This window comes from Dioscorea cayenensis, chromosome 4 (genome assembly GCF_009730915.1).
Source record: "Dioscorea cayenensis subsp. rotundata cultivar TDr96_F1 chromosome 4, TDr96_F1_v2_PseudoChromosome.rev07_lg8_w22 25.fasta, whole genome shotgun sequence".
Classification (NCBI taxonomy): Eukaryota; Viridiplantae; Streptophyta; class Magnoliopsida; order Dioscoreales; family Dioscoreaceae; genus Dioscorea; species Dioscorea cayenensis.
The window spans coordinates 4,857,497-4,885,455 of NC_052474.1; the positions used below are offsets into that span (position 1 = coordinate 4,857,497).

General features: G+C 35.7%; 4 protein-coding genes across 10 annotated transcripts; 3 read left to right on the forward strand and 1 right to left on the reverse strand.

Annotated features, from left to right (window-relative positions):
* The first annotated feature begins 2,913 nt into the window (after window positions 1-2,913).
* Window positions 2,914-7,849, forward strand: LOC120258522 (barley B recombinant-like protein D). 3 transcript variants are annotated; one of them, XM_039265965.1, is made up of 5 exons: window positions 2,914-3,028; window positions 3,180-3,342; window positions 5,269-5,319; window positions 5,650-5,770; window positions 6,712-7,849. In XM_039265965.1, the coding sequence occupies exons 4-5, from the start codon at window positions 5,702-5,704 to the stop codon at window positions 7,642-7,644; spliced, it is 1,002 nt and encodes a 333-aa protein (XP_039121899.1). In that variant the 5' UTR covers window positions 2,914-3,028; window positions 3,180-3,342; window positions 5,269-5,319; window positions 5,650-5,701; the 3' UTR covers window positions 7,645-7,849. The 3 variants fall into 3 exon arrangements, with proteins under 3 accessions (XP_039121899.1, XP_039121900.1, XP_039121898.1); XM_039265964.1 differs by having other exon boundaries at window positions 2,915-3,028; window positions 5,658-5,770; XM_039265966.1 differs by lacking the exon at window positions 5,269-5,319 and having other exon boundaries at window positions 5,658-5,770.
* Window positions 7,850-8,940: 1,091 nt separating this feature from the next.
* LOC120259186 (4-hydroxy-tetrahydrodipicolinate synthase 2, chloroplastic-like) lies at window positions 8,941-11,539 on the forward strand. Of its 3 annotated transcripts, none has more exons than XM_039266743.1 (4): window positions 8,941-9,264; window positions 9,501-9,720; window positions 9,808-9,888; window positions 10,454-11,539. In XM_039266743.1, exons 3-4 carry the CDS (start codon window positions 9,863-9,865, stop codon window positions 11,379-11,381), a joined length of 954 nt encoding a protein of 317 aa, XP_039122677.1. In that variant the 5' UTR covers window positions 8,941-9,264; window positions 9,501-9,720; window positions 9,808-9,862; the 3' UTR covers window positions 11,382-11,539. The 3 variants fall into 3 exon arrangements, with proteins under 3 accessions (XP_039122677.1, XP_039122676.1, XP_039122678.1); XM_039266744.1 differs by having other exon boundaries at window positions 9,235-9,264; window positions 9,607-9,720; XM_039266742.1 differs by lacking the exon at window positions 9,501-9,720.
* Window positions 11,540-12,350: 811 nt separating this feature from the next.
* LOC120258931 (coiled-coil domain-containing protein SCD2-like) lies at window positions 12,351-21,473 on the reverse strand. 2 transcript variants are annotated; one of them, XM_039266411.1, is made up of 17 exons: window positions 20,872-21,473; window positions 19,995-20,164; window positions 19,833-19,908; window positions 17,125-17,166; window positions 16,979-17,041; window positions 16,446-16,495; window positions 16,344-16,371; window positions 16,098-16,172; window positions 15,866-15,976; window positions 15,711-15,771; window positions 15,003-15,119; window positions 14,787-14,908; window positions 14,545-14,614; window positions 13,507-13,548; window positions 13,197-13,237; window positions 12,730-12,856; window positions 12,351-12,540 (listed from the first exon to the last, which is right to left on the reverse strand). In XM_039266411.1, exons 1-17 carry the CDS (start codon window positions 21,244-21,246, stop codon window positions 12,431-12,433), a joined length of 1,680 nt encoding a protein of 559 aa, XP_039122345.1. In that variant the 5' UTR covers window positions 21,247-21,473; the 3' UTR covers window positions 12,351-12,430. The 2 variants fall into 2 exon arrangements, with proteins under 2 accessions (XP_039122345.1, XP_039122346.1); XM_039266412.1 differs by having other exon boundaries at window positions 19,995-20,160; window positions 20,872-20,996.
* A 495-nt stretch (window positions 21,474-21,968) lies between these two features.
* Window positions 21,969-27,746, forward strand: LOC120259582 (pentatricopeptide repeat-containing protein At3g26782, mitochondrial). 2 transcript variants are annotated; one of them, XM_039267221.1, is made up of 5 exons: window positions 21,969-22,989; window positions 23,839-25,003; window positions 25,098-25,158; window positions 25,898-25,988; window positions 26,082-27,746. In XM_039267221.1, exons 1-2 carry the CDS (start codon window positions 22,027-22,029, stop codon window positions 24,880-24,882), a joined length of 2,007 nt encoding a protein of 668 aa, XP_039123155.1. In that variant the 5' UTR covers window positions 21,969-22,026; the 3' UTR covers window positions 24,883-25,003; window positions 25,098-25,158; window positions 25,898-25,988; window positions 26,082-27,746. The 2 variants fall into 2 exon arrangements, with proteins under 2 accessions (XP_039123155.1, XP_039123154.1); XM_039267220.1 differs by having other exon boundaries at window positions 25,898-27,746.
* The last annotated feature ends 213 nt before the right edge of the window (window positions 27,747-27,959 follow it).

The following is a 27,959-nucleotide window of genomic DNA, read 5'->3' on the forward strand; positions in this document are numbered from 1 at the left end:
TTTCCCGAGGAATGCACCTACCAAGGCACACGCAACCATCTCACCAAAGATGGTCACCGAAGATCTCCCGATCTTCTTTCCAAACTTGGCCCAAGTTTGGTCCCCCCAAATGATCTTTGTTTGACTCATGAAAATATTGTTACTAAACTTGATCTCATATCATCCAAGTTTAACTTTTAATATCTTCAAACATGATCTTCAATCATCCATGCTTGGATCTTCAAATCTTCAATCAAATCTCAAGTAATTTTCAATCAATCTTCCACGTATAATTTGTCTCATTAAATAACTCCGCCCATAATTAACCCTTAGATCTTCCTTCAAATTGTGTTGCTAAATATGGTCTTAATAATCACATTGGCTTCTCCTTGCCTAACTTAGTTTGTGTATTCAAATAGCTTCACACCAAACTAAGTTTGTCCTTGCCTACCTTAGTTTGTGTTTTCAAATAGCTTTATATCAAACCAAGCTCCATACAATCTTCATGATTTTCTATTCTTGCTAATGATAAAATATTTCTCTCATAGTTCTTTCCAAAAAAGAGTTCTATCAAAGATATAATTTATTATCCTGGATCTTACTAAGGATAGATAAATATACTTAAAATAAAACTTACCCTTCTTGTAGAGATCCTTTGGACTTGATGCACTTTTCAAAAATAGTTGATCATCACATAATTCCATTGAGAGGAATATCTTCTAAACATAATATTTATCTTGATCTTCTAATCCTTATATGACATCAACATTTTGCCATATCATCCTAGTCATTACTTCTTTTGCTGAGTCATCATTGCCATGTTATCTTCCTTTGCCATGTCATATAATGTCAATCTACTTCGTTAGACTTAACAGTAGAATTGGTCAATTTTAAAATTTTGTCAATAAGAAAACACAATACAAAGACAAAAGGGGAAAAAAAACCAAATATGTCACGTCACATCCAAAGAAAAAACACACAAAAAACAAAGAACCAAACAAGAAAAGAAAAACCACTAGGAATCAACTAGGTCAGTTTGATTCGAGGGAATGGGAATATGGGGATTGGGATGGGAATAGAAATAGGGAAGGGGGATTGGGGATGAGAATAAAAGTAATGTTTGGTTGGAAGGAATATTAATAGGGATAGAAATAAAAAGATAATATAGGGTAAAAATTTAGTAAATTTACTTTTGTACTCTTTAATATTTTAATTAAATTATATATCTTAATTGTTAAAGAAACAATTATTAAATGGCTATAATTTCTATAAACACTCTTTAAATTATTGATTTATTTATTTTTTAAATAATTTTTTAAAATTTATACATTTTAATTCACGCTACAATTTAATTGTTTTTTATTTAATATAAACAAAATCCCAAATGTAATTATTTTTAAATCACTAAAATTTTAATAAATCTAATATTTCAATAAAGAAGCAAGGTCACCTGGGACTCTAGGATAAAGGAATTGAAATATATAGCATGTCATTTTTTTATTTATAAAAGGTAAAAACATCATTATCTTATCCATGCATGCTCAATCCTCAAAATGAGGGGATGAGCTTGAAGATTTTGAGGGGCATACACTCCCCTCAATTTCTTCCCATGCTTTTTGGGCACATGCCACAAGAATTGATCCTCATTTCTTGGGATAAATCCTTGCATTCAAAGTTTTACACAAACTTAGAGTGGAGGGAAGAAGCTAACAAAGATGTGTTTATAATGAATTAGTTATTTATCCATTTTTATTTAAAAAAATAATTATCAGTAACTTTCCATCAATGTGTGTCCACACATAATGTTATCTTTCTTTTGGTACTTACCCACAAATGAGTTTTAAAATATGAAAATTTATTTTTATATAGAAAAATTTCATTAAATCCTATTTATGATATATATGAGGACCCATTATACAAAAACTTCTTTAAATTTGAAAAATAGGGACATTTGTAGTAGGCTACTATTTATTAGTAAACAGTATTAAACAATCGAACAATATCATATAGTGGCACAGTAATTATGAACAATAAATTTACACACTATTTATATAAATAATATCTTTTGAATTATCATCTAACATCTGTAAATAAACATCTTTAGTGAATAGTTATTTGCATACATACATACACAGATGACTTAAACCATATATATATATATATAAATTTAATTTTGGCAAAGTGTTCATAATTCAGTTGTATTGGTCCCATTATATAAAACGTTGGTGTAAAAATTTAAGAGTTTCGAGTCACAGGATGAAGGTGCACGGACGGGCCGATCAAATTTTTTTTAGTGCGTATGCCCCTAATTATATATATAGTATTTTTAAAAAAAATGACTTACTTAGAGGACTTTTTCCTATGGGAGCCCTATGTTTCTTTTTAATTTTCCAAATGGCTATCAAATCAATGCCTAGCTGAAAAGAGCCCTTGTAAGTTCCTAATAGTTTACAATTGTCCCAATCAGTGACTCCACTTAAGTTTTTTTTTATACTATTAAGTCATTTTTTATTTGTTTTCTTTTTAATACTTATTTAAATATTTTTAAAAAAAAAATTAAAAACTACCTCTATCCTGCCACGATGGCTGAGCTTCAATCGATGTACTTGTTGCCAGGCACCCGCATCAATCACTAACACACACCTCGACAAGAAACTGGGATGAGCTTGCTTTCTATCTGATGCATCTACAGCTCAACACTCTAAACTATGGCCCAGCCATCAGTGTGTGTGAATGGTACTATGGTAGTGTGATATATTACTAATTTAAAAAAAAATTAAAGTAAATGATAAAAATTTCAGATATTTTTATAAAATTGGAAAAATCAAAAAGTTTTTTAAAAAAATAGATCATAAATTTAGTAAAAATACAAAGACCCGATCACTAGAGGTAGACATCGGGAGGAAGACAAAAAGGAGAAAACACAAGAGAAAAAAAATAAATAAAGAGGATCATCATCCAAGCAATGGATGATGAGAAACAGGGGAGATCAAGCTATTGAGGCGCCATCAAGTTGGGGATCATCAGGCAGGCTCACTTTCAGTGACAGGTCTGGTTTTTTTAAGTACTTATATATATATATATATTTTTTTTTTTTTGATAAAATATATATATATATATATATATTAATTTATTTATTTAATTAGACAATGAAAATGTTTTTAATCTTATTACCACCCGCGAGCGGGACCCATTGTCAGAACACGGAGGCAAAGAAAACTCAGAGCAGTGTTCAGAGAGGATGAAGAAATAGGACGAGATGAAAAGAAAAATCCACGGAACCCGTAATTTTGGCAACCAAAGAGGAACAAGGTCTACAAGATCTTTCAGATTTCTCCTTTTGCTCACCAAATCCCTTTGAAGGTGAGTTTTTTTTTCTTTCTTTTTTTCTTTCTTTTTTTTTTGTCATCCTCTTTAATCTTCTCCTCTTGATGTATAATCTTATCTGCTTATTTGAAGTTTTTCCTCTCGATCAAGCTCTGCTTTTTGTCTATGTTTGCTTTGTTTGCCTTTATTTAGGTGTTTGTCGGCGCATTCATGAATCTTTAGAGCTGTTTCATCTCGTTAATCTGAGAAATTTTGCGATTCCGTGGTTTGGTTTAGTTTGGGGATCTTTTTTTCGGTGGTTGACTGGCTAAAAATGTGATCTTGATAGTTAAAAATTAAATTTTGATGAATTTGGGGTATGATGAGCTTTGGTCTCTTCTGTGAATCATATTGCTTGCAATATGCCTCATGGATCTGATTCCGTGGTGGAGTTTATTTGAGAATTATGATTGATTTGCTGGTACACATTCGTTCACTGCTGCATTTTTTTTTGTTTTCTTTTTGCAGAATTTATATTTACAGTGTTCAGATGGTATGAACACATCATGGTGTTGTTGCTTCTTTTTCAGTTTTGTGAAGCATTCTTTGTGCTTTGAACTACTGTTCATAATTTTATAAAAAGCTTTATGAAGTTGTTCATCTTGGCTGGCATTCAGATGTGAACTTAGTGACTCTCACTTCTTATATACAACTGCTGCTTCTCAAGGGAGCAGTAACTGGATTAGTGAATAGATGGATGGCATCTCTTCTCGAAGGAGATGCTACCTATAATAATAACTTCAAATAATTTCATGAAAGAAACTTCAATACATCATATTTTTTTTGGGGGTCTACCCTTGGAGCTAGATGATGTGGTTGTGGGAGTCATATTTTTAAATTCTCAAGTGCCAGTTAGGTTTTAGTTCTCCTAAATTGGCTACTGAGTTCTTCTAGAAGTATAAAAGTGAGTTGACATGAAAGTTTCCTTTTTCCCCATTGCATGTTAAATGTTTTATGGGCTTGTTTAAAATCACAAATGAATCTTCATCTCAGATGATGGCCTGCCTTCAATCACATGAATGCTGGATACATATCACAGGTTGGTTTGTGCAAGGAGAGTTCATTAGAAGAAAATTTGTATCTTCTGAAAATGAGGAAGTGGATTCAAATATCTAATGCTGGGATGGGATGAAATGAAGGATTCTTCATTTTTTTAAAAAAAACTGTATATAAGCTTGGATATGGGGTGAAGCTGCTTGCTTGTGTGAAATGATAGCTTCATCTTTGCTAAATTGGGGAAGGAGAAGTTTGGAAATAGTTTAGTCCCAGCATGATTGAATACCAGAGTGGCAATAGGAGGATATTGACATTATTCTTTTAGGAATACTTGCTTAAGGAGGAGGTATTTATTGTGTGCTATTTTATAACTAGAATATCCTTTTCATGAGCCGTTTGATCTGGGAATTTCCAAGAAATTGTAATTCCATTATAGTTCTTGAAGTAAATCAAGAGCAGCATCTTTATAATAGATTACTGTAACAGTTTCAGTAAGATTAGTTTTGGTCTTTATGACTTCAAAATAAAATTATGAAAGAAAGTGAAGAATTATAAGGGTAACTCTGTTGCTTCACATGATTATATCATTTGCAGCTTTGATTCTAGGAACTCCTTTGCAACATCTGGTGTTCCAATCATTCTTCAAGTGTGACTCTTTCCCTGCTATTTTTGTTTTATGTACATAAATCTTAACATTTAATTTATACAACAAGATATTTATACTATGCAGCTTTTGTATGCTCATTTCTTCTACATCTTGTCAAACACCAAACATCATTCATGTGGTCCTTGTCTAGCATTAATGTATATTAGAAACTGAAGCCTTAATATTTGGATGATAGTGCACTTAGTATGTATGTTGACCTTTTAATGGTTCAATTTTCTTGATTTTGTGATCTAATCATATGTTTTTTTTAACATTTACAGGTTATTAGTTATTATGTCCTAATTGAGCTTGTTTCTGGTCTGATTAACATGGTGAGAATTAATTTTCTTATTTGCCTTTTTAATTTTCAGGAAATCTTTGGCTTGTATGTGAAAATTTCTTCCTTCTCTTGATTCATGCTTATGGTGGACATCAGTATTGTAGAAAGCTTATTCCTAGTTGTTTATTCTATTTTCCTAGAAAGCTGTACCTTTTTTTCCAAGCAATAAGTTTCCATTTGAAACCATTTTTTAGTTTCACCTTTTACTGATTCTGAGTTTGGTCTTTTCTAGACCATAATACACCGGTATCGTTTTCTATATGAAAAAATATGTATATTTCTTAACAATTTGTTTTCCTGTTAAATGGTCACCATTGGAAAGTACTGCAGGTATAGGAAATTTTCTACCCTCATTGCTAAAAGTAATTTTAGATATGGATGAAAATGGACAAAGGGAAAGTGGAAGACACAAAGCTGATCAATACAAATCACTGCATGCTCAGGTAAATGATGAATACTCTGGACTGTATGAAGCACTCATTTTGTACTTGCTAGATTTTTCCATGCTGATGTGTGGAAACTAAATATCTATCATAATTAAATTTCAACAATGTTGACCCCTTTTGTTATCTCATTTGCCCATTTCACTCTTTTAAACGATTGCCCCCTCTAAAGTGCTTCGCTGTTAGATTCTGTAGACTTAATAACTCCTGTGGCATTTGTATGACTTGGTTTAAATGTCTAACTCCTTTCCTGCCAATGTGGTGATCCCTGGCAGCTGAAAGTTATCTAATGATGAGGATTAGAAGTTTAGTTGTCTAAATTAGATTTGTTCTTACTTTCTATCTGCTTCACTTGATTGATTAAGTGACTTATTGCATTAGATTAATATTGTTGATAGGACTATGTTGATGCTTATTAAGAAGGGCCTGGAAATTGCTGGAAGTCAGCTAGTGGCAATTAAAAAAAAAAAAATCCAAAACAAGGCCCAAAATGAAGTGAGCTTTTGCATGCAGAACTCCAGAAAATACATGTCTTTGATATATTGACTATGACATATATTCAGGAAACTCCCTGATGATTTGAGATCCGTCCTAATCATCATTCTCACTTTCTTTTGCTTTCATCTTTTTTTGAATAACACATGCATAGTCACATACTTCAGTCAAATCCTGATCAGCAATCTAAGTATATAAATAGCTCAGCCTATTTCTAGTATATCTTAATAGACGGGTGGATATTAATATAACTGTTGATTTTTATGACTCTCTGTCAACTTAAATTATAAAGCTTCTATGTTGCTCCCACGTGTGTAATCATCTTCCGAGTTTTTGGTGAATAATGAAATCCTGAGCAGTTAAGTAGCTCTCTCCAACAGCACATGGTTGCATTCCTGACTCGTGCTTACATCACTTTTCTGCTTATCCTTCCTTTATATTTGTAGTGGATGATGCCTCCAAATCAAATGAAGGATAACTACACCATGAAGCTGATAGCCATCATGGCCGAGCGAGATACTGCTCTTCAAGAACGCAACAAGGCCCTCACCGAGAAGAGAGAAGCACTAGCTGAGCGGGACAAAGCATATCTCCAGCGTGATGCTGCAATTGCTGAGCGTAATAATGCCATCATAGAACGAGACAAGGCATTTGCTGCCCTCGAAGCTCTCGAGTATGCCTGTAAAAATGGTGGTATTCATCAGGATAACGGTGGACATGGAGGATCCACCACTTCCATAGGCACAAAAAACATCCCCCACCATCAGCATCAGCACCATCCCAATGCCAACCCTGTTCCACAGCAACTGCCTGATGTGCAATATGATCATGCAAGGGAGATGCATATCAGTGACGTATTCCCTGTTGCAAATGTGGCTGAAAGCAGTGCAAAACCTCGCCGTGGTAGACGCCCAAAGAAGGATTCCATTTCCAAAGGTCAAGCAGTTCCAGCTAGGAAGCCATTAAAGTCACCGAGGAAGAAGTCTAGAAAGAATGAAGTTGTTAGTGTCAGCGAAGAGGTTCCAAAGCCGAATCATCATGAATGGAAGGGTCAAGACCTGGGACTTAACATGGTTGCATACGACGATTCATCAATGCCAGTGCCTGTATGCTCATGCACAGGGGAATTTCATCAGTGCTACAAATGGGGAAACGGCGGGTGGCAATCAGCTTGTTGCACCACCACATTGTCGATGTACCCGCTGCCACTGATGCCCAACAAGCGCCACGGTCGAGTTGGTGGTCGAAAGATGAGCGGCAGCGCATTTTCGAAGCTTCTCAGCCGATTGGCAGCTGAGGGCCATGATCTGTCTATGCCACTAGACCTCAAGGATCATTGGGCAAAGCATGGAACCAACCGTTACATTACCATCAAGTGATAAAACTCTATGCTTCTAAAAGCTGCTTTTAAGTTCACAAAATTTCAGGGTTGGAATGGAATTTATCATTTGTATAGTTTGTTCCTCCCTTGAATTATGGTTTTGAATCAATCTATGATTTCTGTAATAATGTTTGGAAAAAAATGTAGGCCTATAATGTGTTTGATGCTGGTTTATTCCATAAAAAAGACAATATGCTTAAATATGATTTCTTTATGCATCAAAATATGGTTCTTTGTGGCAGCAGGCAGTTTCATGCTTCTTAGGTTCTCTGAAATTTTTTATGTTTATATCTATTTCTGTTTTGCTATATTCATCATCTGTGAACCGTGAAGGGATCATTTTTGTTTTTAATAAATCATTAGTGTATTATTAAAAACAAATAACTCAACTTCACGTAGAGAGATTGCATTACATCAATCCTCTCTAAAATGTTACATCTCTCAAAAAAACATAATACAACTTCATGCAAAAGGGATTGCATGAATGGACTATGTTTATAATATCCAAAATCTAATTTTTATGCTAACATCTTTAATAATTTTTTCAATTTGTTGGATTTTACCACTAAAACTTAAAGTCTGTCAATTTGTTCATATGATTAAACAAAGGGAAAACCTATTGAAAAATTTGTATACATAAACTCATAAAAAAAAAAATCTTATATATCATATTCATGTATATGATCCGTAACTATTTTATAGGAAGAGATATGGACTTTTGACTCCATAAGGACATTATTACCAGTTTTATCTAAATTTTTTTTTATCTTCATGTACTATTGCATTTTCAAATTAATTATATCGTATTATTTTATTAATAAATTTGTGATTTATATTTTTTTATTATTAAAAAAATTTTAAGTGCATTTTCATCCTACCCGCTCGTCCTTTACTTTATCATTTGATTTTGTTTTTTAAAAAAACCACACCCATTTTCCACCATTTTACCGCGTAGATCACTACATGAAGAAGAAGTCATCTTACCGTATTTATAACAAAGAATATTATTAGACAACAAACTTATAGCCACTAAAATTATTAAAAAAACAAATTGACACCAGGTCCATATATAAATAAAATGAGTGAAAAACATCACCTCTCTTAAAACTTCATAAATTTTATGCATTCACACCAGCTCTAATTCCCCTAAATTATACACAATTTGTTTTATTTTTGAAATTAATCACGAGATTTTGTCCAGTGAGGATTATCCAGCAGTTTATACAGTTATACTGTCATTAGTCTCGACTAATTACTAATTAGAGTGTGTGGTTACTGATTCTGGTGTGTTTAAAGATAAGTCTTCACGCCAAACCAGAAACCCTAGCTAGTCTTCTCTCCCTTCCATTCCATGATGTCGCTGCTGCATTGCGCCGCCATTGCCCTGCTTCCTTCTCCTTCATTGCGAACACTATCTTCTCCATCTCCATTTCCTTTGCCTTCTGAATCGTCTCGCCTGTCTAGATCTAGCCCCTGAAGCCAATCCCTTTCTCCATTACGAGCTAGAGGTCAGGATGTTGCATTCGTTGCTTCTGAACAACAGCCTTTGTTTAAAAGACTCTGCTTTGGCCTTTGGACTCGATCGCCGCCGTCCTTTTGATGCTGATACTCATCGGAGGTTTTCTCCTCTTATTTCTTCTTTTTTTTTCTCATTTGTTTCTGTGTTTGGAGATGGATTTTTATGCAAATGAACTGTTTTTTTAGATGGTTTTGATTTATATGTCAATAAAGATTGCATTTTGGTGATTATAAACTGGATACGCACGCAGGCAAAGATGGCTCTAAATCTTCAAATGATAGGAATTTTTTTTTTTTTGTTAATTCCTCATAATTTTGATTGTTTGGTGTTTTAAGGATGAATGATTTGGAAAACGAACCTGATTTTGAGAATATGATGGATTTGGCAACAGTATTAGTGTTAACGGTGAGAATTAAGTGAGTGGCTTAGTCTTCATGGCAGCATTTAGCATAGAGAACATGGTACTCACTGCAGTATGCTTATGCATGGTATGGGCAAAGTTCATCTTGTTCAGAAGCTCTTGTGACTGACTGAGTAGTTGTTTTATTATACATGGTATGTGTATAGGCTATATTGGTTTTGAATTGTGAGCCTTGTATATGAAGGGAGGGAAAAGCTTGATGTGAAAATAATTAAGTGCAGGAGTGGAAGATGGAGATCTCCAGAGGCTGCTGTAGTTCCAAATCATCATCTTCCAATGCGTAGTCTTGAAGTCAAAAACAGGTCAGTTGTGAAATTTACTAATGGAAAGAATTTTATGTATTCAGAAAAGTTGTACTTTCAGTTGTGCACTGAAACTTTATTGTCTCTGTGCCTTATGTTTTTCAAGATATTATGTTACTTTGCCTAGTTTTGTACTTAGAAAACCAAACCATCATTTCGATTACTGAAATTGCCATGTAAGCTTCAACATGTTTTGCTAGACAGAAATAACCTATTGTTACAATTATGCAAGAATGCTCACTTATGTTTCACATAATGTCAAGTCTTCTCTTACTTTTATATGTCATTGCATTTTCTTATCTGTTGCAAAGACTGAAGAGAAACATTAAGTTTTGTAGTTCTATGGCATTTGCTTTCATCAGAACTTCATTGTTTATCACTCATCTGTGATTTGCAGCCTCGCATTAATCTATATCTTCATGGTAATTAATGGTAAGCTAGATATGCTCGGTTGCTCCTGTGTACTTACTACCTACACCTGTGATAGGTGGTCTCTGTTATCTGGCTTTTCATAATATATCTCTTTGTTTTCTTATCAGTTTTTCCCCTCCATACTAATGTGCAGGACTTCAGTCGATGACATTAGGAGTCTCAGATTAATCACAGCCATCAAGACCCCATATTTGCCGGATGGGAGATTCGACCTTGAAGCTTATGACTACCTAGTGCGCATGCAGATTGTTAGTGGAGCAAAGGGCGTGATAGTGGGAGGCACAACTGGTGAAGGACACCTCATGAGCTGGGATGAGCACATCATGCTCATTGGCCATACTGTCAATTGTTTCGGAAGCTCAATCAAAGTGATAGGGAATACCGGGAGCAATTCAACAAGGGAGGCGATCCATGCGAGCGAGCAGGGTTTTGCTGTTGGCATGCATGCAGCCCTCCATATCAATCCTTATTATGGAAAAACCTCCATGCCAGGGATGTTGTCACATTTTGAGACTGTTCTTTCCATGGGTCCAACTATCATTTATAACGTGCCATCAAGAACTGGACAAGATATCCCTCCAGCAGTCATTCATGCAGTCTCGCAGAACCCTAACATGGCAGGTGTCAAGGAGTGTGCGGGCAACGATCGTATCAAAGGCTATGCGGATGAGGGCATTGTGACATGGAGCGGCAACGATGATGAGTGCCATGATGCTAGGTGGATGTATGGGGCTACCGGAGTTATATCTGTTGCCAGCAACCTAGTTCCTAGTCTGATGCATTCTCTCATGTTTGACTCTGAGAATTCCTCACTGAACTCCAATATAATGCCTCTAATCAAATGGCTGTTTCACGAACCGAACCCTATAGCTCTCAACACTGCTTTGGCTCAGTTGGGAGTGGTGAGGCCTGTTTTCAGGCTACCGTATGTCCCTCTTCCACTTGCAAAGAGGATGGAATTTGTTCGAATTGTGCAAGACATCGGGCGGGAAAATTTCATTGGGGAGAAGGATGTACAGGTTCTTGAAGACGATGATTTTGTTTTGGTCGATCGGTATTAGTCTTGGCTGAACTATTTTGAGGCTGTGTTTGAAGCATTAAGCTAGTGTAGGTTCCCATGGAAGCCTATTATGTCTGTTTCTTGTGAGTTTGGGATAATATAGGTGCAGGTTCATCATATGCTTATATAATGGCCAATAATTTAGCTGTTTTGTTTCAAGTGTTTGATACAAAGCATGCGAGTTTGTGGGCAGAAAGGACATATTCTTATATCCTATTTGATATTTTGCTATCGTTTTGATGCCGCTTAAATATATATATATATATATATATATCAAACCGTATTGAAGAAAATAACAAATCATATTCAAAGTTAAAATGTAAGGCCAATGGAATTCACCTCCGAAATAATGGTAAATAGCGTTAGCCCCTTTATCTTTCCCAACTGTACATTATCACTCTTTAACACCTTGTTTAGTTGGAAAATAACTACCATTCCCCAACTAAACAAGCAGGAGAAATTACTTTTAATAAAAATTACTGATATTAATAAAAAAAAATCTTATTATCTGAAAAAAAAAATATAAAGTTCATAAAAAAATAGTTTTTTAATAATATCAATTAAATTAAATTTTTGGTAGCTCAAATTTATCATTCCCTCCAATCCAATGTTTGAAGAAAATTACTTTTAACCCCACACTCTTGCCTCTCAACCACACATCCTAACTTCTTATGAGTAAAAAACTAAAGAATAACATCACAATCTCCAGATGCAAAGGGTCTCCCCTTCACAGCCATAACATTGAAAACTTGGGACACATTTTACAAATGAAATGCCGGGTGTTTCACTCACAAGGTTTTAGAATTATAGATCATCAAAACTACAACATTAATAACCAAAATGGCAGAAATAAATCAAAGCCACCTATTTACAGGAGAGATGGTTTTCCCAAAACATCCAGAACTCATACAATGATCAATGCCGTCTGTGTATATATGACTCATTCGCAAGAACGCAATAGCTCAAGGTGGACCTCTAAAGTGAAAGTTCATGTTGAATCAAACAAATAAAAATAGACAAATTGAATGGACAACCAAAAGGTAATATTCACTAAGAAATTTCAGCATCAGTGGGTAGTTTTTGCTCGATATCCCGCCGGGAAGCCTCCCAGAGTTGTTGCTCAATCCCCAGCTTTCTCAGTTCCATCAAACCACGCTCCACTGACACAACAAAACACAGAACACATGACATAGATGTTCGGGACCGTTTAAAAAAAAAAACTATTTGCACTCCCAGGAGGACAAATTTTATACAAGAAACATCAAACAGCATGCCCATTTTGGAATATTTTAGCATTTAATGTTGATGACAAACAGCAGTACATAACAGTCCAGTGATGTTCGACTTACCATCAACAGCATCATGAGAAGTTGGTGACTGGTTGCTGCGGCTGATCCAAAACTGCAGTCGTTCTTCAGCAATATCTTTTTCAACACCATGAGTTTTTGCCCTTCTCCAAAAGTATGTCAGCCAGGCCTGCAGGAAACAAGTACAAATGATTTTTTGCCAAGATGGACAGCTAGACCGCTAAAAAAGGCAGAGGCATGCACAAGCCTCAACAGAGTAAATAGGGACAGGGTCCACGCACACATGGCTCTGGGACCACCCACACACAACCACTACTCACGCTCCCAGAAATGTGTCCTTATCCATAATTCGAACTCTCATCACTTATGAAGGGTGAGCTTATGAAGAACTCACCAGTACACATGATTAAATATGCATGCAGAAAGTAAAGGTGGTGCACCAAGCTATACCAGATGCTTAATCAATATCATACATCATTTTTTGTAATAAATATTTTAACAAAAAGTACCTGCTTGAAAAGAACATCTTCTGCCTCCTCTTGGTTGAGTTCTGTGAGAAATGTAAATTTTGGTTAGTGATATTTTTACCAAAAGCTTACAAAATATATATGTCCATAGAGGATGAAAATAAGACATAAATAAACTACACAAAAAAAATAAAAAGAAAAAGAAAAGAAAATGCATGTAAGGACCAGTTATACAAATAAGACTTCTAAACTTGATGCTAGCAATATTTATGGATGGTCTCAACAAGGGAGACAACCATCAGAATCAACCAATAGAAGGCTATCTCTGCAGAAAAAAGAGTATGAACATTACCAAATGCCTCCACAAACTTTGGATCACCAGGTGACTTGAGATCTGAATGCAGGAAAAAAAAAGGCATATGAATGATTTGTTATATTCCTTGACATAGAAAGAAAAGATGAAGTTACACATGGAAAGCACACATTGCTAAGACAATGGAGTATTCTAGTAGCCAATCACCATGCATTTTAGCGTTATTCAATAGCATTAGCAGTCTATATTGGAGTGCAGAAACACTGAAATAAAGAAGATCCACAATCAGTAAAGCAATGGAAGACTAGATCCAGACACTGAGACTTGCCTTGTCTCATGTGCATATTTTTTGTTCTTCAATAAAGCTGTGGTTTCCATTATCTTCAATTTTTATATGTTTTTTTGCCCATACAGGGATTAATATATTTGTGCATTGTATATGTTCCAGATCACTCTTGTCGTCACCCTTGATCTGTTTTCATTTTCCAAATCACAACTAGGATTTTGCTGTTCTTCAGAAATCACATAAACCTATATTATTACCAATTTTAGCAGAAGCCTAAAATAATGGACAGGTTTTGGACAGGATGTGCAGTACCTTAGATTAATTAAGCATCCAAGATAGCATTTCATGTACATGATAAATTAACAAACAAACAAACAAAAAAACAAGAGAGAAGTAATAAAAGAGTTCCAGATCACAACTCATTAATCTTCTACATTATCTGAGAACTTGATAACTGCTTGCACTGATGCATTGTAGACTCACAAATTTTGAGCCAGAAGTTATCAAGTTCTCCAATATGAGGACATACATTTTGAATATCTTAACAGAAAGAGAACTTAATAGCATTTCACTGACGTGAGAAACCAGACAATCATATAGCATCTCTATACAGCAGCCATTGGTCATAAAACCCATAACAAGATTAGAACAGGAAAAGGATAGCATTAAACTGATTATTCAAGCAACAATTGCATCTAGCTTTTCCTATAACAGTTCTATACTACCACTAAGGAAATTCTAACCATTTGCATATTATTAACAGTTAATAAACAAAATGTATATCAACAAACCTGATGTGGATTGCCGCACAAAATTTGGGCGTCGATGCTGACCTAATGCAATAACCACAGCATCCTCCACCTGGATATTAAATTAATAACCAAGTATGAGAAAGAAGGCCATTAATATTCAGCATCGTATGCCAATTCAAGGATAAAGGGGAAGAAAATAGCAGTGTCACTCAGATTTTAAGAAACTGAATTCAATTGAGAAAATAATTATCAGGCATAAAAACAAAACCAGGAAAAGTGACCTTCAAAGATGCCAGTTCTCTTAAACCCTTCTCAACCAAAAGCATGCTCTCTATATTGCCTTCTCCAGTAATATCACTCATATCATGCACAAGCTTGTTTCTCCCCTCAGAATTGTTATCACCTTAGATTATTAAAGACAAAGTAAATATTTCTTGAAAACATAAAAACAACAAGAAGGATAATCTGCCAAAGCTAGTACTGAAGATATGTTGTGCCTTGTTTCCTAGGTTCCTCCTTAGCTTTTTGACCGGCAGAAAGAACAACTTCAAAAGGTAGAGGGGCTAATGATGACCAATGCTCATGTTTTTCCGCTGCAGTTTCTGGATAGATACCTACATAAACAAAAATATATAAATATAAATATATGCTTGTGCATATATATAAATCAGACATGATATCAGGAATGCAGCAAAAATCAACCATATATCACAACCAGAAGTCTCATAAAATGATAATTTCTGTTTGATAGATGATCACATCTTGTCAGTGGTGGATATCTCCAGAGAACTATACCTCAGGAGATTGCTGTACTGCATTAATCTAAATATGCCAATTGGAATGCTCAATATAGTGGAATAACTGATAGTTCCACATCAGTTAATTAAACAAATTGGCTTTGGATAGTCCCTACCAATTAATTTAACAAATTGGTTTTGAATAGTCTCTCTTTCTATATGCTTGAGCTTGTGAATTGATTAGGACCTAGTAATAAGTGTTTGATGCACAAATAAAATAGAGAAAATGATGGATAAAAAAAAGAAACAACACATTGATGGAAAACACATCATAGAAAATAGAAAATATTCTAAAGGCATACACAAAATAACTAAATAAACAAATAAAATAAAAAGTGACATCTAATACATTAAAACAATATCACCCGAGCTTAAACGATCTGAACAAATCATAGCAATGTGGATTACCAAGTTGAACAGCTAAACCCCAGTAACGAGCAAGCCAACACCTCTTCAGAACAACCTCTTCCTATAAAGTAAGAAGCTCTTTTAATCAGATCAGTATGGATTGTTGCCCTGACCAGAAGAAATCCTATACAGTAATTGATGATGAGAACACAAACCATCTCTTCTTGAGTTAAAACCATTCTCTGTGTCATAGAGCGAAGAGACTTTGTTTCGGATTCAGCTTCTCTGAGTTGCTCGACTGCATTCGCAACCTCCTCTTTTGCAGACTGCTTAGACGAAAATTTCAGAATTAATTGTGAAGTAAGGATTAAAAAAGGAATCAGGCAATAGATTTTAACAACATCAGGTTAACCACAAAATGGACAGTAACAATGGCAAAAAAAGTACCTCCAATTCTTGTTGAATAGCAATTATTTCCTCGTCTCTTCCATCCTTGGTCTGCTTGGCAGCTTTAAGAGCAGCCTGAATTTTGACAGAAAAGTCATTTCAAAAGCTCAAATTAAAAAACCTTAAATGCCACCCAGGTTGGCATTTGATGACGCACCAAGCTATGAGAGCAGGGGAAGTTTGCAAAAACAAAAAATAAAAAGTATAAAAAAAATAAAGAAGCAGAGCTATTTGTCAAGAAGTTACCTCCCGTTGGCGTAGTGCAGCCTCCTTCCTGAAAATAACAAGTTAAATGCCAGAATGCACGCAAAAAAGCAATTACTAATGACTGCAGAACTTGACACTAGCCTGCTTAGCAGCCGGGCTTCTAAAGACACACCCTCACCAAGAGCAGCAACCTGAAAATAGAAGTTACACACTCAGCTCATTTCTCCAATATTGTTTTATATCAAACATTACTGACAACAACAAGTAGAATTGTTAAAAATATCAGATACCATTAGATTTCCTTTCTGCAATAGAAAGGTAAAGAAAATCATGCCTTCATTGAAATAGTTTGTCAATTTTCAAAAGCAGGCACATCCATATTTTCTAGTCTCGATTAAGTCAAATCAGATTAGATGAACACAGATAGAGAAATATGGTATCAGTGTGATAATCAGAAAAGAACACATAGTGCTGCAAATAGGAATGAACTATTGAAAAAAAAAACCTATAGCTCCGTGATGAAAAAAAAAAGGTGGAAGCACCTCCAGAGTGAGCATATTAAGCTTCAATAGAAATAAGCCAACCCAATGCTACATAAATTAAGCTCATTATGCCTGTGCTAAACAGCAACATTCATAAACACAAGCAAAAGGACAATGAATACAGAAAGGGACCTGTTTCTCGAGCTCCCTGACCCTGGCTTCTGCTTCCTCACTTTTAACTTCAGCAAGTCGGAACTGAATAACAATATTCCATTATCTTGTCAAATGCCTAGAAAAAACAACAGCTCTTCTATGTAATATGGAAGGCTACAGCACACCTTTTCAAGAATATTGTCATTCTCTTCTTGAAGCATATCAAGCTGCAAGAGGAAAAAGGGGTAAGTTTAAAAACATTTTCAACTTTTTTTCACTCAAAAAGAGAATTCCAGCTACCTATAGTCGGTCATTAGTCATAACCATCAAAAAGATTGTCCTGGAGGTTCTTCTATGTTGTTATTCCTGTAACTCAGGTTTGTCCCAAACCTTTCCTAATGATGCCAACCTACTTCGAGTTCATATCCTTCATTGAGGATAACCAATCCAACTTTTGTGCCTGATATCATATACCTCATCCTTGTTTATTCTCCAATAGTCAACCAATTTGATTGCTCTATCAAGTGTTTATTTTCTTGATCTATGTCAGAAGCAAATATTACTAACTTCTTTCATAATCCATTGGGCTTGTTTGGATTAGTTTTTGGAAAACCTAGAAGTGTTTTTTTATAAGTTAAACACTTCTGAATTCAAAAAAAGTTTGTATTGGCTTTTTTGCAAAAGCAGAAGTTGTAAAAAAGCTAAAAAAACAGGTTTTTTTGAGAAAGCTAGTCATGACCGAACACGAAAAAGCTGTTTTTTAGCTTATTTTTAATTTTTTATAGCTTCTACTTCTACAGAAAAGCTAATCCAAGTACAAAATAAAAAAAAATGCTTAACTTAGTCTGGAGAAGCACTTTTTTTTTCTAGAAGCACTTCTACTAAAATGAAAGAAAGCACTTTTTTGAGATGTCAATCCAAACTAAATCTAAATCTATTTTCATTTGTTATTTTATGTTGAAAAATTTGTATATAAGGAAATAAATAGAAGAGCATCATGTGCTTGGTAAGCCGAAATGTATCAAGGCTAGAATGGAACGGAATTACCAGTCCCATTATCATGTTCTGTTTACAATATAACACGCTGGAATAAAAAGATATTACATAATAAAATATTAAATCAGTATCCATTTATTCATTTAAAACATATATTATAAGGATTACAACTACGGGAAATTAGGGTTGTGATATTCTTCTTCTTCTTCTTCATTTTATTTTTCTTGACTATATTCCTATATCTTCATAACTAAAATAAAGCATTTAAAAACATGTATAATCTGTGATAAATTTAGTTTAAATAGAATTACATTAAAAAAATTGTTGAAAATTATGGAGCAATTATATAAATTCAGTGGGAACACACATGTAATCACAAATTCCAAAGGGTAAATATGTAATTAGACTATAAAGTGAAAATAATAATAATAATAATGAAAATGTCAAAGACCATAAATACCCATATATGGGTTTTCCATAGGTAGATACATGTATAATCTGTGATAAATTTAGTTTAAATAGAATTACATTAAAAAAATTGTTGAAAATTATGGAGCAATTATATAAATTCAGTGGGAACACACATGTAATCACAAATTCCAAAGGGTAAATATGTAATTAGACTATAAAGTGAAAATAATAATAATAATAATGAAAATGTCAAAAGACCATAAATACCCATATATGGGTTTTCCATAGGTAGATACATGTATAATCTGTGATAAATTTAGTTTAAATAGAATTACATTAAAAAAATTGTTGAAAATTATGGAGCAATTATATAAATTCAGTGGGAACACACATGTAATCACAAATTCCAAAGGGTAAATATGTAATTAGACTATAAAGTGAAAATAATAATAATAATAATGAAAATGTCAAAGACCATAAATACCCATATATGGGTTTTCCATAGGTAGATACCCATGCAACTAAACTATTTTAAAAGGTTTCGAAAGCTTAATCAGTTAGAAGGTGTATATAACTCAATTCATATATAAAAATAATATTTGCCCGGGAAGGGCTTTAACAGAGTCAAAGTTCTGTACAAATGAGTGGTCATTTCCCTTATATTTTTTTTATTTTTAAATATCAACATTTGAGTTTGTTGTGCATTTTATAGTATTACAATTTTAAAAACACATTATTCAAAAGATGGACTATTGGTTTAAATTTAAAGATTTGGTAAATTAATATACAATTCAAAACTATCAAATTGATCAGTATGCAATTATACACTAGGACTCCCACTTAAAGTGAGAATGAGCAAACCCAACCACATGAGAGTGGATGCCTCCTCAGAGTTTTCATGACAATGAGCATTCTCAAGGATGACATTGGAACATCTATTATCACTTGATAATGATTAATCAAACACTTATACAGCCATCCTCAGCGGCCTATTCTATGAAAACAAACACACCTAAGGTTTGTGATTCTCTGGGAATGAGGGTGTTTATTTCAAGTATTTGAAATATAATGGCCATGGAGATACTGTATTTCAACTCACATTCTATTTGTCTATAAATCAAAGACTTAGAATCTTAACCAAAAGACGGATTTTGAGATAAATTCCACCGCCATATTCCATATCTTAAACACTAGATGAGGGCTTCAATCCAGATTCAGAGATACTTGACTCGCTGTCAACAAACAGGGGCAAAGACAACATGGCATATCTGTTTGTGAGAGATTATAAACTGGTTGGAGCTTACTCCAACCCAGAGAAGAGCACCTTGAACAAGCCTGTTCAAGTTCAGGCTGCCCTTAGCAGGGTTTTGGACTACCCTGAGAGCAGGTATGCTTTAAAATAACCAAGAAATCATAGTGAAAAGCTTTGGCCAATAATTTGCACTTACAACAAATAAAAAATATTAGGCACAAATATATATAATACCTCATCTCTAAGTGCAGAAGCTTCACGTTGATCACTTATTTCTCTTGACTTTAAATGCCTCATATCAGCAGGAAACCTGTGACATGTGTTTATCATGATGTGATATGTGATAATGAATATCTCTTTCTTAAAAATAGGATGATATGGATGCAGAATTGCCACCTTTTCTCTCTATGCTGATCAATAGGAGTTTCTATTGGTGGAATGGGTGACGGGGTCCTTAACGACGTTCTACTTGGAGGTACCATTGGTGCTGTACGGACTGAAACTGAAGGTCTTCCAGTTGATGAGGAGCGAACTGATGGAGTGTGCTCTACAAAGTTCCGACCTAACTAATTCAAATGTGACAAAACCAAATGAGCCAATCATCATATGGAAATCATACTGAAACCAACCTTCTCATAGAAAAGTTGGCAAGGCACTCCCTCACCAAGTGAGAGGTTGATGGTTCAATGCATGTCTTTGCCGAAAACAGTGGCTTGTCAGCATTTCTTATAAATAATAACAATAAATATAAATATATAAAATACTGAGAATTTCATAAACATTTGCCAGAAATTTGTAACAAAAATTCCATTGTAAATTAGATATCAGCAACCCAAAACAATGCCACGGCTCAATTGCCACCTTAGATTTCAGCATTTTCTCATGATCCAGCACAATAGATTTCACACATTGCAATAAGCTTATCTACAAATGCCACAAATGAACTGAAACTTCTACTAAGAACATCACAGAAAGACTCTAATTTTGCACATCGTGCCTCCTTCCACTGAATAATGTAAAGATGTTCCATTGGATCTAGATCAGTTTATCAAAATGTTCATAAAAAGGCATAGCAAAATAAACTGATGTTATTTATCGTGCATGAATCGCTTCTATAATCGAGATTTAACAGAGATCTACTAGTAATAAGCTCTCACTAATTAAGTCTCAATCACATAAACTACAAAATTCGCAAATTCGCCGCAGGAAAATGTTCAAGTTAACAGAGATCTAAACATTTCTCACAAAACAGATAACAAAAATAAAAACTTACCGCAGGGGAAGGAGATCTAGTGGTCCTCCCAAGCAACGAGGCCCCAACACCACCACTAACACCGCCATTGCTACTGTTGGCCGGTGAAGCCCTTATCGGAGCTGAGTACCGAAACCCAGAGCCAGCAATCGGGATCTCTCCGTCATCATCCTCATCCTCATCGCCAGCAGCACTCTGCGACGCCATGACCTGCGCGAGCCTGGCAGCAGCGGCTCTCGCTGCGACATTCTGAGTCCGGCGCACGCCAGAGATCCCAGACACAGACGCCGAGCGGTGATGCGCCGGCGACATAGCCGGCGATGAGGAGCCCGTGCTACTGGAGCCGCCGCTGCCTTGGCGCAAGTAAACAGGGCTTTCGGTGCGCCTCCTCTCCATCACGTCCGACCTCGCTTTTATATAGACCGAGAGAGGGAGATCCCAGCCAGATTTGGGAACGATTAGGGTCCGTTGGATCGGGAACGGAGGGCTGGGATTTCGCGGAGATGGGCGTTGGAAACGGGGAGGACCGGGGTCTGGGGCCGCGATGGAGTAGATCACGAGAGTTGTCTGCGCGTTTGCGTAGGTGGCGTGCGATGTTGGCGTTTCAAGAAGTGAGAGAGAGAGAGAGAGAGAGAGAGAGAGAGAAATTAAGATGAGATAGATCTGGTGAGAGTTTGTTAAAATTGATGACCAAATGAATCGGGTTTGCACTTTTGTTGGTGTACGGATCTTAATGTCAGTGACAATGAGGTGAGATTTAAACGTGGCAGTGCAGTAATACTGTTTGATCGTTGCCGACTTGTACGTTTGTGGATGTCCTAATTATAGGATGTTTACATTTATATTTATAATAGTTATCATTTGTAAATTTTGAATTAAATTAAAAAAACTTATAATTTAATAATATTTGATGTTATTATTTAAAAAAATATTTAAAAAATATAAAGTTTGAGATTTGTTAAAAATAATAATGGTAATGGGATCACGGTCATAAGTGCGAACTCACAATTAAATCTTTTATTAATTTTTGATCTGTGCACATACGGCCTGATATATATATACAGTAGTACTGATCACTTTTGATAGAGAAGAAAAATTTGAATTGGTGCATGCATGGGTTACCTCTATATATACAAATCCATCAAAGTTTTTCAATTTTAGTGGCAATCAATTGGAATGAGGCTCTCATGCTCCAAACTAACGGCCATCATCACACCACTCTTTCATCCTCTTCTTCCCGCCAAATCCTTCTTCTTCTTCTACTCCTCTTCCTCCGTCTCCCGCGCAAACTCAAAGACCCTTCTCCTCGCTCACTTCAACCGCATCGTCGACAAGAACTCCGTCTCTTCATGGAACTCCGCCATCGCCGACCTCGCCCGAGCCGGCGACTTCAAGGAAGCCCTCCACGCCTTCTCCTCCATGCGAAGGCTCTACGTGAAGCCCGACCGATCTTCCTTTCCCTGTGCTTTGAAATCTTCCGCCGCCCTTGGCTCCTTATGCTCCGGCCAGCAGCTCCATCTCCAAGCTTTTCTCCTTGGCCTCCATCCTAATCTCTTTGTCGCCTCCGCCCTCATCGACATGTACTCCAAGTGTCACGTCGTAGATGATGCTCGGAAGGCGTTCGATGATACGCCTGTGAAGAACGTCGTCGTCTGGACGTCCATGATTGTGGGTTACGTCTGGAATGAGGCCGCACGAGAAGCTCTTCACACTTTTAAGTGCTTCTTTGCTGAAGAGGGTGGATCGGAAGTGGACTACGTCGCTGCTGTGTCAGCTTTATCGGCTTGTGCGCGGATTGCGGAAAGGAAGGTCACGAGAGGGTTTCATGGCGCTTTGGTGAAGTTGGGGCTTGAGATGGAGACAGGAGTGGGGAATACTCTGATGGATGCTTATGCGAAATGTGGTGTCTTGGATGTTGCCAGGAAGGTGTTTGATGAAATGTCTCTGAGGGACAATGTGTCATGGAACACGGTGATCGCTGTTTATGCGCAGAATGGCTTGTCCACGGAGGCTTTAGAGTTATACACCTTGATGTTGAGGAGTGGTGATGCTCGTTATAATGCAGTGACGCTGTCTGCTGTGCTCCTTGGTTGTGCTCATGCCGGTGCCTTGCAGATGGGGAAATGCATTCATAATCAGGTGATTTTAGCACCTAAAGTTAGTTACCAAATCAACATCCATAGTAATCAGATAGAGAGGCTATCAGGAGAACTTTAGATTTTAAGCTATTTGATTTAGCTTTATTGCTTGGTTTAGCAAAGTATGGCTTCCAGGTCATGTTGATTGTGGGTTGTGTAATCATTTCTTATGCTCATTTTCGCTTTTAATTTATATAGCTGGACTATAATAGTTTTAGTTAAATTGAATAATGTGCCACTATACTGCAAATCACATGGCACCATGCATTCACTTTAGAATAGCTGCCTTATCCTTTGCCTGAATTAACAAGCTGTATATGAATTAGCTTTCTGTTAAAGAAAGTAAAATTTTAGATGAAGAGGTTCATCCACATTCCTTCTCAATTTCTACCTTAAAGTTCAAACACTTCAGAGTTGCTACCCCCATCAATACTTGGTAACTCTGGATAGCACATGCCTGGTTGTTCTTGGACCTTTTATGTATTAAGGCTCATACAATACTTTCTACATCTGGAAGACTGGAAGTAGACTCTTCTTGGCATAATGTAAAAACGAATAAGATAATAATCAATTCATCCTTAAGCTTCATAGAATAGCATAAGAATTGTATAATAATAACATCCTTCTATCATGTTATACATACCAAGCATATTATCTAGACTTAATTCAAACCATAAAAAAGCTTAAGCTTATAATAGGGTGAGAGACCCAGCTTACATATTCATATCCATATTTATCAAGTTAACCAATGCGAGACTACTAAATAGTCTAATATTATCAATCATAAATGATCTGGGTATTTTGTAATACCTCAAATATCCTCTGTAAGCTTTTTCTCTTTCTCTGTTAGGCTATCAGGATGTGTTTGGAGGAGGATGTTTATGTGGGCACCTCAATTGTTGACATGTACTGCAAGTGCGGGAGGGTAGAGATGGCTAGGAAAGCCTTCAATCGAATGAAGGATAAGAACATTAAGTCATGGTCTGCCATGGTTGCTGGTTATGGCATGCATGGTCGTGGTGAAGAAGCTCTTGAAGTCTTTGATGAGATGAGGAAATCTGGTCCAAAGCCAAACCATATAACCTTTGTATCAGTCCTTGCAGCATGCAGCCATGCAGGTCTGTTAGGTAAAGGCCGTCACTGGTTTACTGCTATGCAGGAAGAATATGGTATCAAACCTGAGGTGGAACATTATGGATGCATGGTGGATCTTCTTGCGCGTGCAGGGTGCATTGAGGAAGCCTATGATTTGATTAAAGCCATGAGAGTTAAACCAGATTTTATGGTGTGGGGGGCTCTTCTGAGTGCATGTAGGGTACATAAAAATGTCAAGCTAGCAGAGATTTCTGCAAAGAAACTATTTGAATTAGATCCAAAAAACTGTGGATATTATGTGCTTCTCTCAAATGTCTATGCGGATGCTGGCATGTGGAGAGATGTTGAAAAGATGAGAGTTTTAATGAAGCAGAGAAAGATGATAAAAACCCCAGGATATAGTTCAGTAGAGCTCAAAGGAAGAATTCATGTTTTCTTAATTGGGGATCGAAGGCATCTCAAGCATGAAGAGATCTATGACTATTTGGATAAGCTAACTGTGAGGATGCAGGAGGCTGGCTATGTTCCAGATACAGGATCAGTTCTGCATGATGTGGATGAAGAAGAGAAGGAGACAGCATTACGAGTTCATAGCGAGAAGCTGGCTGTTGCATTTGCAATTCTCAGCACAGCCCCTGGAACCACAATTCAGATCATCAAGAACCTCCGGGTGTGCAGTGACTGCCACTCTGCTATCAAGTTGATAGCTAAGCTTGTCGATCGTCAGATAGTTGTTAGAGATTCACATAGGTTTCATCATTTCAGAAATGGCTCCTGCTCGTGTAATGATTATTGGTAATGTGATAGCCCTTGAATTGTTGTCAACGCTCTCTTCAGTAAGTGTTTGTGCTGATTGCCATCCTCGTCAGACTTCAAGAATGTAATCCTGCTCCCGTTTCTGGTCTTATCAACAATTGCAGGTTCTCCTCCCTTAGTCATTTGTGATAGGATTGCTATTAAATGTTTTTATGCTGATTTCATTCATGAAAGTTGTTTATTGTTGTTTGTTGGCAGTCACCTGTCCAGTTGGTTGACTTACGTTGAGATGCTTAACTTTGAGCAAGCGTTGGGCAAGGTGTGTATCATTCATAAAAGTTGTTTAGGAATGACCTAGCTAGTTCTTGAGCAATTTATGTACTATTGAATCAAGTCCTTGAATATGGTCAGTGACTCTTAACATTTTCTCCAAGTATGTTTAGTGATAAAATGGCTCCCTGACTGCTGCCATTTATGTTGAAAATCTGGTTGCATCAAATACAATGCAAGCTTGTGTTCTTATAAACTCTATTACATCATAATTTAAGATAATTCATCCAATGAGTTTTTACCTACATAAGGTATGTTGCTGTGTTTTATTGCATTATCTACTTTTGCAATTGATGGAGAATATTTTATCATATTCAAACATATTTTATATGATTTTTTTTTTCCTTCGGCAAGGCAACTAGATCTAAGAACACCATAAATCAAAACAAGGTATCATTTTTTACATAGGAGTTGGGATGGACACTTCTAGTATATATCAACCTTTGTCATAATATACTTACCATTTTTGTTTTGATGTAGCTATCCATTTTCTCATCTTGAGTTGCATCATATGGTTCAACATGATAAATTCTTTTCTGATTATTGAATTGTATGAGAATACATAGAAATGTACATATTCAGATGAAAAAATTCGTATCATGTAATCATGAATGGAGTTCGCCACAAACTAGCTTGAGTTAATTGCTTTTTGTGCATTGTCAACATCTTGTAGGATTTCATACTGCATGTTAACTTATTTAACAATCCTGTCCCTTTCTTGTTTATAGATAGGCATGCACTAATTATCTGAAAAACAAGGGTACTAAGATGGAACTGAACCCTGGAGATGCTTTCTGGGAAGGTCTTTAAAGCAGTCAGGTACCAGCATTCTCTATATAAAGAATTTCTGCAATTTGATGTGGGTCTGATGTCGCATGTCATGTCTATCTCAACAACTTTGTTCAAAATCAGTCTCCAAAGAAAATATTTACACATTTCCCAAACCGGCTCTTCCTGGAAGCTCACCAGTCTCACAGCATTGCCACACTAATTTGTTGAAGTTAATCAGGTGATTCAATAATACTAAACAAGTTCTCATTCATTCTTTCTTCCAACTGTGAAATTATTCAAGCTCTGGGGCATACTTGCAATTCTTGCACCGATCTTGCATTTTCTTCAGTTAATCGTCTTTCTTTCCTATTCTCTGAAAAATAACAGTTTCTGAACAGGAATTTTGTGAAAGTAAATTTGTGACCATGCATTTTTACAATTCATAAGTTATTGTTATTATTATTTCTTGTGATGCTTTTCATACCTCTAATGTTGTTCCTGCGCTCATTGCAGCATTCATACTTTGGGATAGTACTGTAACAATAATGACTATCCGTACAAGTGGGCCCGTATATTAATAAACTTTTTGTTATCTTAAGATCTGATAAATGTTCTAATATGGAGGCACACTTTTTCTCTCTCTTTCCTTGATGATGCCATTATACTGCATATAGCTACCAGCTTTTGGTTAGTATTATCATAGACAATAGTTTTACAGCAGTTAATTTAATTTAAAGCCACTAACGATCTCTGAACTAGGATTACTATTTGTTTTCGTCCATCAACTGAATAAATGTGAACATTTTGCTCATTTTAGTCTTTTCATTACTGACATCATAAACAAACACCTTACAATCTTACTGAATGGTCTCTGTCACGTGCATAAGGTAATAATGGATGAATGCATCAAACAAACATTTTTAAGCACTGCTGACCCGGGTAAATAAGAACAACTAATTTTGAGATCAGCTAAAGAGTATAAATTCCTCCTGCTTCAGTGCCACCTAAGATTAATGCTCCATCTCTGAGGATTATTTCTTTGGAGCCACTAAACCAATTTGTTTTGTCTATTTTGTCAGGTTTTGCTTTCACTACCGATGGAATCTAAGGTCTATTTTATATTTTTGTTTGGATTACATGTTATGTTAGATTATAATGGGGTAGATTTTTCCAGTGTTTTTTACATATACAAAAATTTTAACTTTAAAGTCGAAACCTTTTGCTTAAGCAAACGAGTTCAACCTCTACTCTTTTGAACTGACCTCTGTAGATAAATACGCCTTTAAACTATTAATTCATCGTTATTTTTTTCATATATTTTTTTGCTCATGCTTCTAGCACTAGCAGGTAATTATATGTTTTTTTATCTTTCCACATTTACGCACCGAAAAGAAAATTTTACAATAGTATTGATATTCTTCTGAAAAATGCAATTACATCTATACTGCTGTGTACATATGTGAATATTTTACATCTTGGAGGGGACATATATAAAAAATAATCCAGGACCTCTGAAGGGTACACAAGAGGAGACAGCCATGTGCACAGTTGCTTCCCTTTTTTTTTAATAAATAAATAAATAATAATCCTTGATTTGTTGGGTGGGAGAGCTGATGGCTGTGCAGTACCACATCTCTAGCTTCAGTTGAGGACACCACATGTTAGTCCTTGTCCCCCCCATGCTCTCTAGTCTCTCCTTCACTCTCATTTCCCCAATGAATCACTGAAATCAGACCTTGTTGTAATGAAGCTACCGACAGTCACTGATGTGCCTATCTTATTTATGTCCTATTTAACTTTTTAATATGTTTTCAGGCCTTGCTAAATTAAATGCCTTCTTCAATTTAGTTTCTTTTGAATGTGAATGAATTATATATATTTTTTTAAACAATTTCTCTCTTGAAATCATGTCTCTTTGGTATTTCTGGAGTTTTTATTTCTGCCACTTGATTGATGGATGATGTAGTTGTCAGGCAATTTCTAAATTCAGTTTTTCCCAATATTTTTAAGAAGTATTAT